Below are 14,149 nucleotides of genomic sequence, written 5' to 3' on the forward strand. Positions count from 1 at the left end.
GCCCAGAGTGCTAATTATTATTAAAATCAGTTTTTATTAAACCTGTTTTCTTTTACAGAAGAAATTGCACATATATTCATCTCAGCAGGTTTGAAAGAAGTTCAAAATCTAATGGATCGACGACTCCAAGTTAACCGCAAAAAGAAAATTGCAATGCATCGTGTCTGGGTGCAATGCAAATACCAAAAACCCTTCACAAACGATTTAAATTAAGGTTGAAGATAGTTTTAGATTTCCTAAAAATAATATTTCTCCTGTTTCACTATATGTTAGTTTCTTTGTCTCTTTACTGTGCAGTTTGACCATTATGTTCCACCTTTGGTATGATAGGTGATACAGAAGTTTCTATTTGATATGCCTGACTTCATGTTGTGTAGTTCTGTTTCACTGTTGTATTGGAAAAATGCATGAACGTGCTGCATTTTTAAAACTCCTGTAATGGGATTAAAACAGGGAAAGTGTTATATTTAAGTACTTTAAGTACTCTCATAATTTATGACAAGAGAACAGCTTTACCATAAAGAATTGCATATCAGTATCCAAACAGTTTACCATGGTAGACCTGGTGAAAGTTGCCTCCAGGAACTGTTTTCAAACTACGCCATTTAAGCACAAAAATCTAAACACAGATTAATCTACCGTTATTTCCTCCGATATGTCCTGGGCTTTGTAAAACCAGTTGCACATCCATTCTATTTTTTTCAAGCATTCTGCTTCATTCAATGAAAGCAATAGTTTTGAAACAATTGTCTCTCCACCGTGTTAAAGTAATTAATTATCAAAATAAAAAGCTGGTAACTTTCCTCACAAAGCAAAGCCCTAGTAATGCCTTTGTTTGCCCTTTCTTAGAGTACAGGTTTTGCAGCTTAATGGCATCTAACATCTTCTTGAATGATGCAAAATTTTGTCTTAACACCCTATCAACTACTAAGCACTCTTTCTATGGAGAATTGCCTCCAAACTTCCTACGAGGTTGAATAAACTTCAGTATTCTTATCCTATGGCTGTGTTTTAACTAGATCACTCAGGTATTATTTTATGAACCCTCTAATCCAGCATGAAATGAGGCATATCATTTTGGAGTTGAACAGCAGTGACATATCCACCATTCTGGAACTGAAAGAAGACAGAGATTCACAATCCTCAAAATAGCCATAGGCGGCATCAGTGCCTCTTGGGACTATATAACTCATGCAATAGTGAATGCTGAATGGAGGAAATTATGGCCAGGGTGTGTGCACAATTCCTGTGGGCCTGCAGACTTTAAAGATCTACAAGAAGATTTTGTCAGGCTGGCAAATTGCAAAGAGTTCACAAGATTTGTTGAGCAGCAAGAAGTCACTGATGGAGCATCACCACCAAAATAACTCATTGTGAAAAGGTTTTTGGAGGGATTCTGCCACAATGAGAAAGAGATAGCAGTCTTCAGAGGCAACAATCCCAATATAGTTCACAGGAACACACAAGAGTAGAGGAGTCAGGCTTGGGAGGCCCAGGTGGCTTGCTATTCAATGTGATCATCACTGATCTATGCTGGCTTCAACTGCTCCTCTGTGGCAGATATGCAGAACCATTAATCCCTTGATATTTCAAAAATTTATTTACCTCCACTTTCAATACTTCTAATGAACTAGTCTCCACAACTCTCTAGGGCAGAGAATTCCAATGATTCACCACATTCTGCAAGAAAAAATTTCTATGTACCTCTTTTTTAAATGACCAGCCCCTTATCTTGAAACTATGTCACTCCATTAGAGTTTCTTCCACTAGTGAAAACATTTCAACATCTGCCCTGTCCTTTCCCATGAGCATCGTGTATGTTTCAACAAGATCACACCTCATTCTAAACTCCAAAGAATAACCTGTTTAACCTCTATTGATAAGGCAATCCTGGTGAATCCCTTTTGGACTACCTCTAGTGCTGCTATATCTTAGATAAGCAGATCAAAACTGTGCCCAGTACTCCAGGTGTGGCCTAACCAACCCCCCCCCCTCCCCCACATACAATTGTAACAAAAGTTCAACATTACATGTAGCTGCATGATGGGAAATAGTATACTTTACTATAAGATGAAGGAAGACTGTCTCAGTGTCCATTAATGTGTTGTTTAAACCTTTATCATCAGCCACAGGAAGAAGCCTTGTCTTCAATGTCACAAACTCCTACACTTAGATTCACCAATGCCACCATTAATCAAACATCAATGGCAACACTGGCCCTCCCCGACTGCCACCCTGACATGCAAAGCCACTGCAAATTTCTTCTGTAAAAGAAAACAGGTTTAATTAAATATCCCACAATTAGACCAATGAACCCTTTAAACTTGCTCCGTCATTCCAATAACACTGAACTGATTGCTACATCTGCTCTGGAGTCCTGTCTAGTGGCAGTAATAATCTTTCACCCCATTGTTTATCAAGAATCTGCCTCAAAGAAGATTCTGCTTCTATCAGTCCTTGAGGAACAGTTCCAAAGACTTGTGACCCTCTGAGAGAAAAAACCTCACCTTATCTTTGCCTTAAATGGACAGACCCTTATTTTGACACTGTCACCCCTCTCAAACGAGAGGATATGACCACCCTGCCAACTCCCCCCAGGATCTTGTACGTTTCACTTGGTGAGTAACCTGAAAGAGTACAGTATTGTATGTTTTATTACCTTGATTTAAGAATAATTTTTAATAAAATAATATATTATTATTTCATGTACTTGCATTGATGTATTTAAATTTTTTTGACCCAGATTCTTGAGCTCTGGAACAAATCAGGGTTTAGGTATTTGAAACAGATAGGAAATGCCTTTTTGATTCAGGGATTTTCACTGAACAAAACATTCTTCTGGTCTACAGCCATATTGTAAATCGAGGAATACCCATATATTGAATTTCATCTGCCATTGTTCTACCCACTTGCAAACTTTGCACGTTTTTTTTGCTGTTCCTTAGCTGCTACATTAGAAGTAGCTACCTCCTTCAATGTGATATTGTATGGCACTGTTTACAAATCTGGATCACTTGAAAACATGAAACTTAAGGTGCATGAGTAGTGGGAGGATAGGATGTTAAAACATGTGAAATTGACAATGCATTGGAAAGCTGTCTCCAATCCATTGAGTTTACCATTTCACTTAGCACAGTGGGGTATCTATCATCTCAGGAGAGGCAGATTGCCTCCTAACTTTAACCACTCGTTTAAAGCTATCTTGACATGGCCTTTTACCTTTAACTTTGGGCCCACAGTTCTTTTGGTCTTCCTGGAATTTTCCAGTGAAAGCAATTGAGTGCACAGCATTAACGTGAAGTCATGTTAGGAAGAACTGCCAATAGGGATTCAGTAATGACAGCTGCTTTATTGCCAGCTTGTGAGAAAGGGTTTGTTCACAGTACTTCTGCCAAGAGATCATTTTACACATTTAAAGTGTCATCTACACCTTGGAGATTTCAAGGTCTGATTTCACATTGTAGCTCTGATCTGTTAGACAAATAACATGACACTTGGCTGTCTTAGGTTGGAGATAATGCTAAACCTGCATTGATAGGCCACAATTAGGTCACTGTGTCCAGTTTGGGCTCTCCTCTTTAAGGCAAATGTTATTGCCTGGAGAGGGGAGAAAAAAGAGATGCATTAAGGTAACATCAGGATAAAAAGGCTTTATTAGTGTAAAGGGACTAGAGTGTCACTTTATTATTATTTTCCATACGTCATGTAACAGGATAGGTACTGGATGGTAATTAGAAAAAATACTTCTGCTGAAAAGAATATTGTAGAGTTGTTAGGATGTGAATTCTCTAGCTGAAACAATGGTGGAAGCAAAATCGACAAGAAGTTTTAAAGGGAGTGGATAAATATTTGGAAAAAGAAAAATATGAGATACTCTAAGGAAATAACTGGGTAGCCTCAGAGAAAAGTGGCAGATATGATGATGAATAGTCTTCTGAACTGTAAAATGTTGTGTTAATTTTTACTTTGTATCTAGCTTTACCAAAATGTATAATAGACTGGCAATGCAGATTATTCTGTATGTTTGGAAACAAGAGCATTCATTTCTACCCAATATTTATCCATCCAATGAATTATGAGATTACATAGGATATTTGGCACAGAAAGAGACTGTACAGCCCAACCAGTGTATGCTGGCAATTGATTTATGCTTAAGCTTCATCCCATCTTTCTTCAGCTAAATTTATCAGTGTAACCTTCTATTTCCTTCTCCCTTATATGCCCTTAAATTGGTCAGTACCTTCACTTCAACTACTGTCTGTGATAGTGAGTTGCACGATCTTATCATTCTTTGGGTAAAAAAAGGTTCTCTTAAATTCCCTATTGGATCTTTTGGAGACTATCATATTGATGGCCTTTGATTATGTCCATCCCCACAGGTGAAAACATTCATTCTGTATCAAGTCTGTCAAAACCTTACACAATTTCATATATTCCTCTATTCTCACCCCTCAGCCTTCTTTTCTCAACCTTTCTATTCTTACTGTCCTGATTGTGCACATTCAGACTTTGGGTATCATACATGTAAATCCTTATTATTATAATATGGAGACAACTGTATGCAGTATTCTGTGTGATCTTCCTGTGATTCAATTTGGGTTTAAGATCCATACTTTTCAATTCTGTCCCTCTTAATTTGACTTTTGTATGGTCTTCCCAACCTGTGTTGCAACTTTGAGTGTAGGCACTCTTAGATCTTTGCATCAAGTCGTAAGGCACCTCCCTACTCCTCCTACCAAAATATATTACCTTGGTCAGTAAATGTGATAGTAAAAAATGTCAATGATCAAACACTATGAGCTTTGCAGTATATCAATAGTTGTCTTTCTAATTACTTAACCAGCTAAAAATAAGAGGCATAACAATTATAATGATGAAGTGTTATGCCTCAACCTTTTTATTAGATCCAATATTTAAGATGTTGTTGCAAATTAATTCATATTTTTCTGCACGATGGAATACATTCATAGGGATAAAACACTAATATTGTTGGTTTGCATTTGAACTATGCATAAGTTTCAGCTGCTCTTCCATATTTTAAATTCATTCCAACTTTATTATAACATTCATACTTTGTGATTATGAACCTTGAAAATTTCAACTAGCAAGAAGAGAACATATATTTTGTAATTTAAAATTGTTATTTGGAAACTCTCCAGTTTAGTACTCTTTTGATCTGTAGTAACTCTTGGCCGTTAAACCACGTTTAGTGCAGTGTCTCAGTATATAGTTCTGAAGTGTTATCGCTTTAGGTTGAATAGCTTCCCATTAGGTCTCCAGATTAGCTCCACTTCTGCTGGAAGATTGTTGGAAGTAAGGTGCAACATTCTAGCAAGAAAGATTCGGAAATGTATTGGGGCAATTATGCAGCTTTATTTGACACCATTCTTTACTGAGAATGGTTCTATTATAGATCCATTGGTTAATAGTAGATACTTGCATACGATCATGGAGCAAGCATAAGATGGAGATAAATTTGAGGACAGTACAAGTCCACAAAATACAGGAGCAGAATTAGGCCATTCAGCCCATTGAATCTGCTCTGCCATTGTCTGATTTTTTTCATCCCCATTCTTACACCTTCTCCCTGTAACCATTAACTCCCTTACCAATCAAGAATCTATCAATCTCTGCCTTAAATACACCCAGTGACTTGGCCTCCACAGCCTTCTGTGGCAACAAATTCCACAGATTCACCACCCTCTGGCTGAAGAAATTCCTTCTCATCTCAGTTTTAAAGGGTCGTCCCTTTATTCTGAGACTGTGCCCTCAGATCCTAGACTCTCCTACAAATGGAAACATACTCTCCACACCCACTCTATCCAGGCCTTTCAGTATCCTGTAGGTTTCAATGAGATCCCCTCTCATCTTTCTGAACTCCATCGAGTCCACAACCAGAGACATCAAATGTTCCTCATGTGTTAAGCCTTTCATTCCTGGGATCATTCTTGTGAGCCTCCTCTGGACCCTCTCCAGGGCTAGCACATCCTTCCTTAGATACAGGGCTCAAAGTTGTTCATGATATCCCAAATGTGGTCTGACCAATACCTTATAAAGCCTCAGCAGTACATCCTTACATTTATATTCTAGCCCTCTCTAAATGAATGCTAACATTGCATTTCTTTACTACTGACTCAGCCTGCACGCTACCCTTGAGGGAATCCTGAATTAGGACCCAAGTCCCTTTGCACCTCTGATTTCTGAATTTTCTCCCCATTTAGAAAATAGTCACCTTTATTCTTCCTACCTAAGTGCATAACCCCACACTTCCCTACACCATATTCCATCTGCCACTTCTTTGCCCACTCTCCCAACCTGTCCAAGTTCTTCTGCAGACTCCCTGCCTCTGTGACACTACTTGTTCCTCCACCTGTCTTGGTATCATCTGCAAACTTGGCGACAATGACATCAGTTCCTTCATCCAGATCATTAATTTATAAAGTGAAAAGTTGCAGTCCCAACACCGACCCCTGCAGAACTCCACTGGTCACCGGCAGCCATCCTGAACAGGACCCCTTTATCCCCAATGTCTGACTTCTGCCAGTCAGCCAATCTTCTATCCATGCTAGTTCCTTGCCTCTAACGTCATGGGCTCTTATCGTGTTTAGCAGCCTGGTGTGTGGCACAATGTCAAAGGCCTTCTGAAAATTCGAGTAAGTAACATCCACCAACTTTATTTTGTCTAACCTGCTTGTTGACTTCTCAAAGATTTCTAACAGATTTGACAGGCGAGATTTCCCCTTAACAAAACTGTGCTGACTGTCCTATTTTATCTTCCAAGTATTCCGAAGTTTCATCCTTAATAATGGACTCTAAAATATTATCAACCTCAGAGGTCAGGCTAACTGGCCAATAATTTCCTGTCTTTTGTCTCCCTCCCTTCTTAAACAGCGGTGTCATATTTGTGATTTTCCAGTCCTCTGAGACCCTCCCTGATTCCAGTGATTCTTGAAAGATCACTACTAATGCCTCCATAATCTCTTCAGCTACCTCTTTCAGAACTCTGGGTGTAGTCCATCTCGTCTGGGTGATTTATCCACCCTTAGACCTTTCAGCTTCCCCTAGCATCTTCTCCTTAGTAATGGCCACAACAGTCACCTCTGCCGCCTGACTCTCTTGAATTTCTGGCATGTTACTGGTGTCTTCCACTGTGAAGACTGATGCAAAGTATTTATTTAGATCCTCCGTCATTTGCCCGTTCACCATTACTACTTCTCCAGCATCATTTTGAAGCAGTCCAATGTCCACTCTTGCCTCTCCCTTACCCTTTATGTATCAAAAAACGTTGGGAATCTTCTTTTACATTATTGGATAGTTTACCCTCGTATTTCATCTTCTTCCCCCCCCCCCCCCCAACCCATAGATTTTTTAGTTGTCCTCTGTTGGCTTTTAAAGGCTTCCCAATCCTCTGGCTTCCCACTAATTTTTGTATGCCTTCTCTTTTGCTTTTATGCTGTTCTGGACTTCCCTTGTCAGCCGTGGTTGCCTCGTCTACCCCTTAGTGTGCTTCTTCCTCCTTGGGATGAAATTCTGCTGTGACTCCCAAATTACTCCCAGAAACTCCTGCCATTGCCGCTCTTCCCTGCTAGGGTCCCCTTCCAATCAACTCTGGCCATCTCCTCCCTCATGCCTCTTTCCACGGTATTCTACAGTCCCTCTTGATTGATGGAGTTAAAGTCTTTGGTTAAGTTGAGAAAAGCCATATACAGTATAGTCTCAGGTCCTGTTCTCTGCACTTTTTCTTGGATTTGGTCATGCAATGAAGATAATTACTCACTGTGCCTGTGCATAGAACAGAATTTACATCGTGATTAGGGTATGGCTCTTCAACCACTGGGAGCAAGTGGTTGAGGAGGACCCTTCTATGGTTGCCACAGTTAGACTTGTTTCCTTTCTTGAAGGTAGTCATGATTACAGCATCTCTGAGGTGCCCTGGAATATCCTCCTCTTCCCAGACACAGGCTGTGGATTTTTTACTGAAGCTCTTCACTGCTGAGTTTTAGGATATCTGTGAAGATACCCATGGTCTTGTTATTTTTCACATTTTTTTTTAAACACTACCTCAGTGGTCAAGCTGTAGTATGCAGACATCACTTCCATTATTGCAAGTTTAGATGCCAAGCTCTAAGCAAATATTCATGCTTTCCACTGAAGCATATGAGAGAAGGGACTGTATGCTCAACATCCACAAGACAAAGGTCCTCTCCCAACCTGCCCCTAGTGCCCTCTGATGACAAAGGTTCATGTTGAGACCCTGGAAACCTTGGACCACTTCCCATATCTTAGGATCCTCAGGAAAGGCAGATATCAGTGATGAAATTTGCCTCTACCTTCAATGTGCCAGCATGGCCTTTAGTCAATTGAGGAACAGATATTTAAGGATTAAGACCTTGGATCTGGGCAGCAGTATTCCTTGCCTTCCTATATGCTTCTGAGACCTGAACAACCTGCAGCAGGCATCTCAAGGCATTGGAAAAATAGCATTAATTTGCCTCTGTCGTATCCTCAGAAATCAATGTCAGTGTCCTTTCCCAGGCCAATGCCCAAAATATTGTGGCACAAGTTATTCTCAGTTGGCAACTTTGGGTAGGCTAAATTATTCACCTGCCTAACACCAGACTCCCGAAACAGACACTCTATTCTGAGCTCTATGATGGGAAGAGATTACCTGGTGGCAGAGGAAAAGAGTCAAGACGTGCTCAAAGCCTTCTTAAAAAAATCCAACATCTCCACTGACTCACAGAACATTAAACAACACAGCACAAGCTCACAATGTCTGTGCCAACCATGATGCCAATTTAAACTAATCCTATCTGCCTGCATGTGGTTCATGCCCCTCCATTCCCTGAGTGTTCATGTGCCTGTCTAGATGCCTCTTAAATGTTGCTATCATATCTGCTTCCATCACCTCGCCTGGCAGTGCATTCCAGGCACCTACCACCTTCTCTCTCAAATCTTCTTTAAACTTTCCCCCTCTCACCTTAAAGCTTTGCCCTCCAGTATTTGATATTTATCTGATGGGAAAAAGACTGGCTATCTATCTATCCCTCTCATAATTATATACACTTTCAGGTCACCCTCAGCCTCCAACGTACCAGAGAAAGCAATCCAAGTTTGTTCAACCTCTCCCTTTAGCTAATATCTCCAATGCAGGCAACATCTTGGTGAACCTCTTCTGCAACCTCTTCAGATCCTCCACATCCTTCCTGTAATGCGGCAAGCAGAATAGCAGGCAATATTCCAGATGTGGCCTAACCAAAGTTTTATGCAGCTGCAATATGACTTTGTGACTTTTATACTCGATACCCCCTCTTTACCACTCTACCTACTTGTGTTGCTATTTTTTGGGAGTTATGGACTTGCACCCCAAAATCACTCTGTACATCAATGCTCCTAAGGCAGTGGTTTTCGACCTTTTTCATGCTGCGGACCGCCAGAATGTGTCCTTGTTAGATGGCGGATCCCCAAAGCCTACAAAATCAAACAATCGATAATTCATGCACACAACACTTAAATTACTGCATGTAGCCCTATTGAAATAGTGACTATTTCAATCACCGATAATTACCAGCGGTGTCTTTCGGTGTTCAGTTCAATGTGAACGTTGTGCCTGTTTTGCACTGCAGAGTTTGTCCAAACGTGGTGCAACAAACATACACGTATGTCATCCTCAATATTCAGTCTTGATCTGTATTTGGTTTTCATGGCAGTGACTGCAGAAAATGCTATTCTGCATGAGTAAGTGGTTGCAAATGGTAACAGAACATTAACGGCTTTGCCAGACAGCAGTGGATACTCCTGGGAACCTGCTATCCAGAATGACAACAGTGACATTCGGTTGAACTGCAAGCACAAATGACAGTTCAGCCAATTCTTCTTGTTCACGTCCAGTTAAATCAGTAAGCATGCATTCAAACGGATTTCAAATCTAATCAAATATGCTTGTGTCATCGTCGCCGAAATACTCATGGAAATAATGTGACAGCTGTTGAATATGGTTCAAAACAGTGCTCGCAATGGCCTCTGTCTTAGTCTCGTTCACTGTCAGAACGTCAGCCAGCAACGGAAACATATCATAGACGCCTTGCTCGCATCTTCCCTTCCAGATACAGAGTTTTTTCTGGAAGGCATTGATTTTGTCATGTGTTTTCAGAACATTTGAGCCAGGTCCTTGCAATGATAGATTTAAGCTGTTCAAAATGTTGCAAATATCTGCAAGATGAACTAATCTGGCAACCCACGTCACATCTGTTAAGAACTGTGCCAATGATCCATTATGCTCATTTAGAAAAATGAGCAGTTCACCTCGCAATTCATATACACACTGCACAACGCGGCCTCGTGGCAGCCATCTGACTTCTGTATGTAGCAACAAATGCTTATGCTCGGCTTCCATTTCACGGCATATGTTTTCAAACAAACGATGATTGAGCGGCCTGGCTTTGATAAAGTTAATGATTTTAATGCACGTGGAAAACACATCTGCAAGATTTTCATCCATATCCTTTGCAGCCAAAGCCTCAAGGTGAATCATGCAGTGAGTTGCTGCTACATGTGGAGCTACTTCTTTCACTCGTGCGACTAGACCCAACTTCCTGTCCCGTCATTGCGGCAGCACCATCCGTGCATACTCCAATACACTGTGTCCACGCCAATGCCGATTGTACAAAAAAAAGTGTCAAGCACACAGAAAAGTTCTTCACTGGTTGTACACTCTGGGAGCGCCTTGCAAAACAAAAAGTCTTCCAAAGCCTCTCCTTCCCAGCAATATCGAACATAAACCAACAACTGCGCAGCACTGACAACACCAGTATTTTCATTGAGCTGAATCGCAAATTGACTTGCTGAAGACGTGCTATCAGCTGGCTCTGTATATCTTCCACCATATCACCAATTCTTCTGCTTACTGTGTTATCAGACAGTGGAATGGCTTTTAGTTTTTGACTGGATTCTTTTCCCAGTACAACTTCGCACATATCTACTGCTGCAGGCAGTATAAGCTCTTCTCCAATTGTGTGAGGCTTTCTGGAACATGCTATTCGTAATGCTACCAAATATGATGCGCGAAGAGCCTTCTCATTTACAGTGGCGCAGGCTGTCATTTTGCCTTTCTGCTTGAGGTACAGCTCCTTTTGCCGCTCAAAATATTCCTTCGGCTTACTGGCAATATCTGGATGCACTGTTGTTAAATGACGCTTCAATTTCGCTGGCTTCATTGCATCGTTGGACAGTGTTTGCAAACACACAACACAGAGAGGTTGGTCCGCATTTGTCCCCACTGCGATGAAGCCATATGAAATGTATTCTGGATCGTACTTGCGTTGTTTTCTCTTTCGGTCACCCTTATCCCCTTCGTCGTCAGAATCTTCTGGTTTCTGGTCAGCTTTTCTCTTCAGAAATGTCTCCATCCTCAGCAATACACGCTGGACAGTTTAATTACTATTACTGATAAACAAAGTTATCAAAACTAATCTAAAATTTACACGCTTGTGCATTTTTTGTTTAACAGTGACGTCACTGTGGTGTAAATGCACAGTAAGTAAGCAATATTATTAAGGCACACCAACAACGTCACTCAGTCTCGCTAACACTACAGTGCACAACAGAATAGTAGTGAGTAGTGAACACTACTGACTACTCTGACTACACAAATTGAATATTAAGCGGCAGCTTACCAGAAGGGAACACCGTCTAAGTCTCTAAGATTGTCGCCTATAATAGATAAAATAGATATGGCCGATTTTCTGAACAGTGGAAAACTGGAGCAAGCAAGTAAGCTACGTCTTTGTAACAGGTCGCTTTTCCATTTTTTTCTTGGCTTGCTCATGGACCCCCTGGCAACCCGCCGGTCCATGGACCACAGGTTGAAAACATCTGTCCTAAGGGTTCTGCTATTTACTGTTTATTTTCCTCTTTTATTCATTTAATTTTTCTTCATTCCTCATTTAACTTCCCAAAATGCAACCCTTCACATTTGTCCAGATCAAACACCATCTGCAGTTTCTCCCCCCACTGATCTATATCCTGCTGTATCCTTAAATAACCTTCCTCACTAAACACAACTCCACCAATTTTTGTGTTGACCACAGACTTATTAATTAGCTCACCTATATATTTGTCTAAATCATTTATGTTTATCACAAACAATAGAAGACCCAGCACTAATTCCTGGGGGAATTTCTGGCCCATGAACACTCAAAGTGGGGAAGGAGATTGCAGGATTGTATTGAAAACCTTGAGTCCATGCATGGGGAGTAAATGGAAGCCCTGGGTAAACAGTGCACCACCTCACAACTACTGACCTGAACGCCCCATTGGCCACCACCTGTCCCAGCTTTGGAAATGTCTGCAGTTCCCACATTGGACCCTTTTGCTACTTCAGACTCCACAAAACTGGAGTAGTTGTAGGTCGTCCTTGATCCCAATGGCCTGCCTAAGAAGGAGGAATCCCAGTATTTGTACAATTTCATATGTAAATGTATCGGGCAAGTTTTGAGCTCATTTTAATGCACAGACTTAGTTTATTCACATTAATACTCAGTTACATCTAAAATCCAGGCACAAACAAAATAATTCCCCTAAAATATAGTATTATGGGGATAAATGATGTATCCACATGGGCACTAAACATCCAAACTCTATCTTTATCTTGGTTCACCAAACCCTTCATACAAAGGAATATCCACCACCAAAACTTGCCACTTCATCAAAACCATCAAAGGTGCCTTCCGAGCCACCCCTCGCCCTCACTTTAGTAAATCAGACCACCAGACTGTGCTCCTTCTCTCTTCATACAAACAGAAACTGAAACAGGAGGATCCAGTATGGGAAGTTGTGTAATGCTGGTCTAAGGAAATAGATGAGTTTCTACGCGACTGCTTTGAGTCAGTGGACTGGTCCATGTTCAAAGACTCAGCTGCCAGGCTAGATGAGTATGTCACCACCATCAAGGACTTTATCAGCGAGTGTGTTGAGGGCTGTGTACCAAAGAAGACAATACAGGTGTTCCCAAACCGGAAACGATAGATGAACCAGGAGATCCACTCCCTACTGAAGTCGAGGACAGCAACATTCCAATCAGGTGACCCTGACCTTTACAAGAAATTGAGATAAGACCTCTGTAAAGCTATCAGAGATGCCAAGAGACAATACCAGTTCAAAATAGAGTCCCAGACCAGCTGTCAGTTGTGGCAGGGCTTACACACTATAACGAGCTACAAAACGAAGTTGGGCAACATAGTCAACAATAGCGCATCCCTTCCTGATGAGCTTAACACATTCTATGCATGTTTTGAACAGAAGGGGATTGGTTTGTCACCATCCACCTCGACAGCCTCCAATGCAACTGAACCCATGGTCACTGTTGAGGACATAAGATCAGTCTTCCAGAGAGTGAACCCAAGGAAAGCATCTGGCCCGGATGGTGTCCCTGGCCATGTGCTTAGATGTTGTGTTGATCAGCTGGCAGTGGTATTTGCAGACATATGTAACCTCTCCCTGCTTCAACCTGAGGTTCCCACCTGTTTTAAGAAGACCACTATCATCCTGGTACCAAAGAAAAACAAGATAACATGCCTTAATGACGACCGACCAGTGGCTCTGACATCCGCCACCATGAAGTGCTTTGAGAGGCTGGTCATGGCATGCATCAACTCCAGCCTACCAGAAAATCTCGACCCACTTCAATTCATCTGCTGCCAAAACAGGTCTACAGTGGACGCCATCTCCCTGCACTACACTCATCTCTGAAGCATCTGGACAATAAAGACACCTACGTTAGACTATGTTTATTGACTACCGCCCTGCCTTCAATACTATAATTCCAAGCAAACTCATCACCAAACTCCAAGAGTTGGGACTCAACACCTCCCTCTGTAACTGGATCCTTGACTTCCTGACCAACAGACCGCAATCAGTGGGGATAGGCAGCAACATCTCCAGCACAATTATTCTCAACACGTGCCCCACAAGGCTGTGTCCTCAGCCCTCTACTCCCTATACACTCATGACTGTGTGGCCAGATTCTGCTCTAACTTCATCTACAAGTTTGCAGATGGTACCACTGTTGTAGGCCATATCTCAAACAGCGATGAGTCAGAGTACAGGAAGGAGATAGAGAGCTTAGTGACATGGTGTCATGACAACAATC

The 14,149-nt window shown here is 41.3% G+C and overlaps 1 protein-coding gene across 4 annotated transcripts in view; it reads left to right on the forward strand.

Annotated features, from left to right (window-relative positions):
- The window catches only part of mettl8 (methyltransferase 8, methylcytidine), a 41,142-nt gene extending 38,527 nt beyond the window's left edge, over positions 1-2,615 (forward strand). For 3 of the 4 annotated variants that reach the window (XM_052026910.1, XM_052026916.1, XM_052026922.1), the window contains exon 10: positions 59-2,615. In XM_052026910.1, the coding sequence (XP_051882870.1) occupies positions 59-213 (155 nt within the window). In that variant the 3' untranslated portion in view covers positions 214-2,615. The remainder of the gene's footprint in view (positions 1-58) is intronic. The other variant, XM_052026928.1, reaches the window with a different exon arrangement.
- Positions 2,616-14,149: the final 11,534 nt, after the last annotated feature.

Source organism: Pristis pectinata, chromosome 1, assembly GCF_009764475.1.
Source record: "Pristis pectinata isolate sPriPec2 chromosome 1, sPriPec2.1.pri, whole genome shotgun sequence".
Lineage (NCBI taxonomy): Eukaryota > Metazoa > Chordata > Chondrichthyes > Rhinopristiformes > Pristidae > Pristis > Pristis pectinata.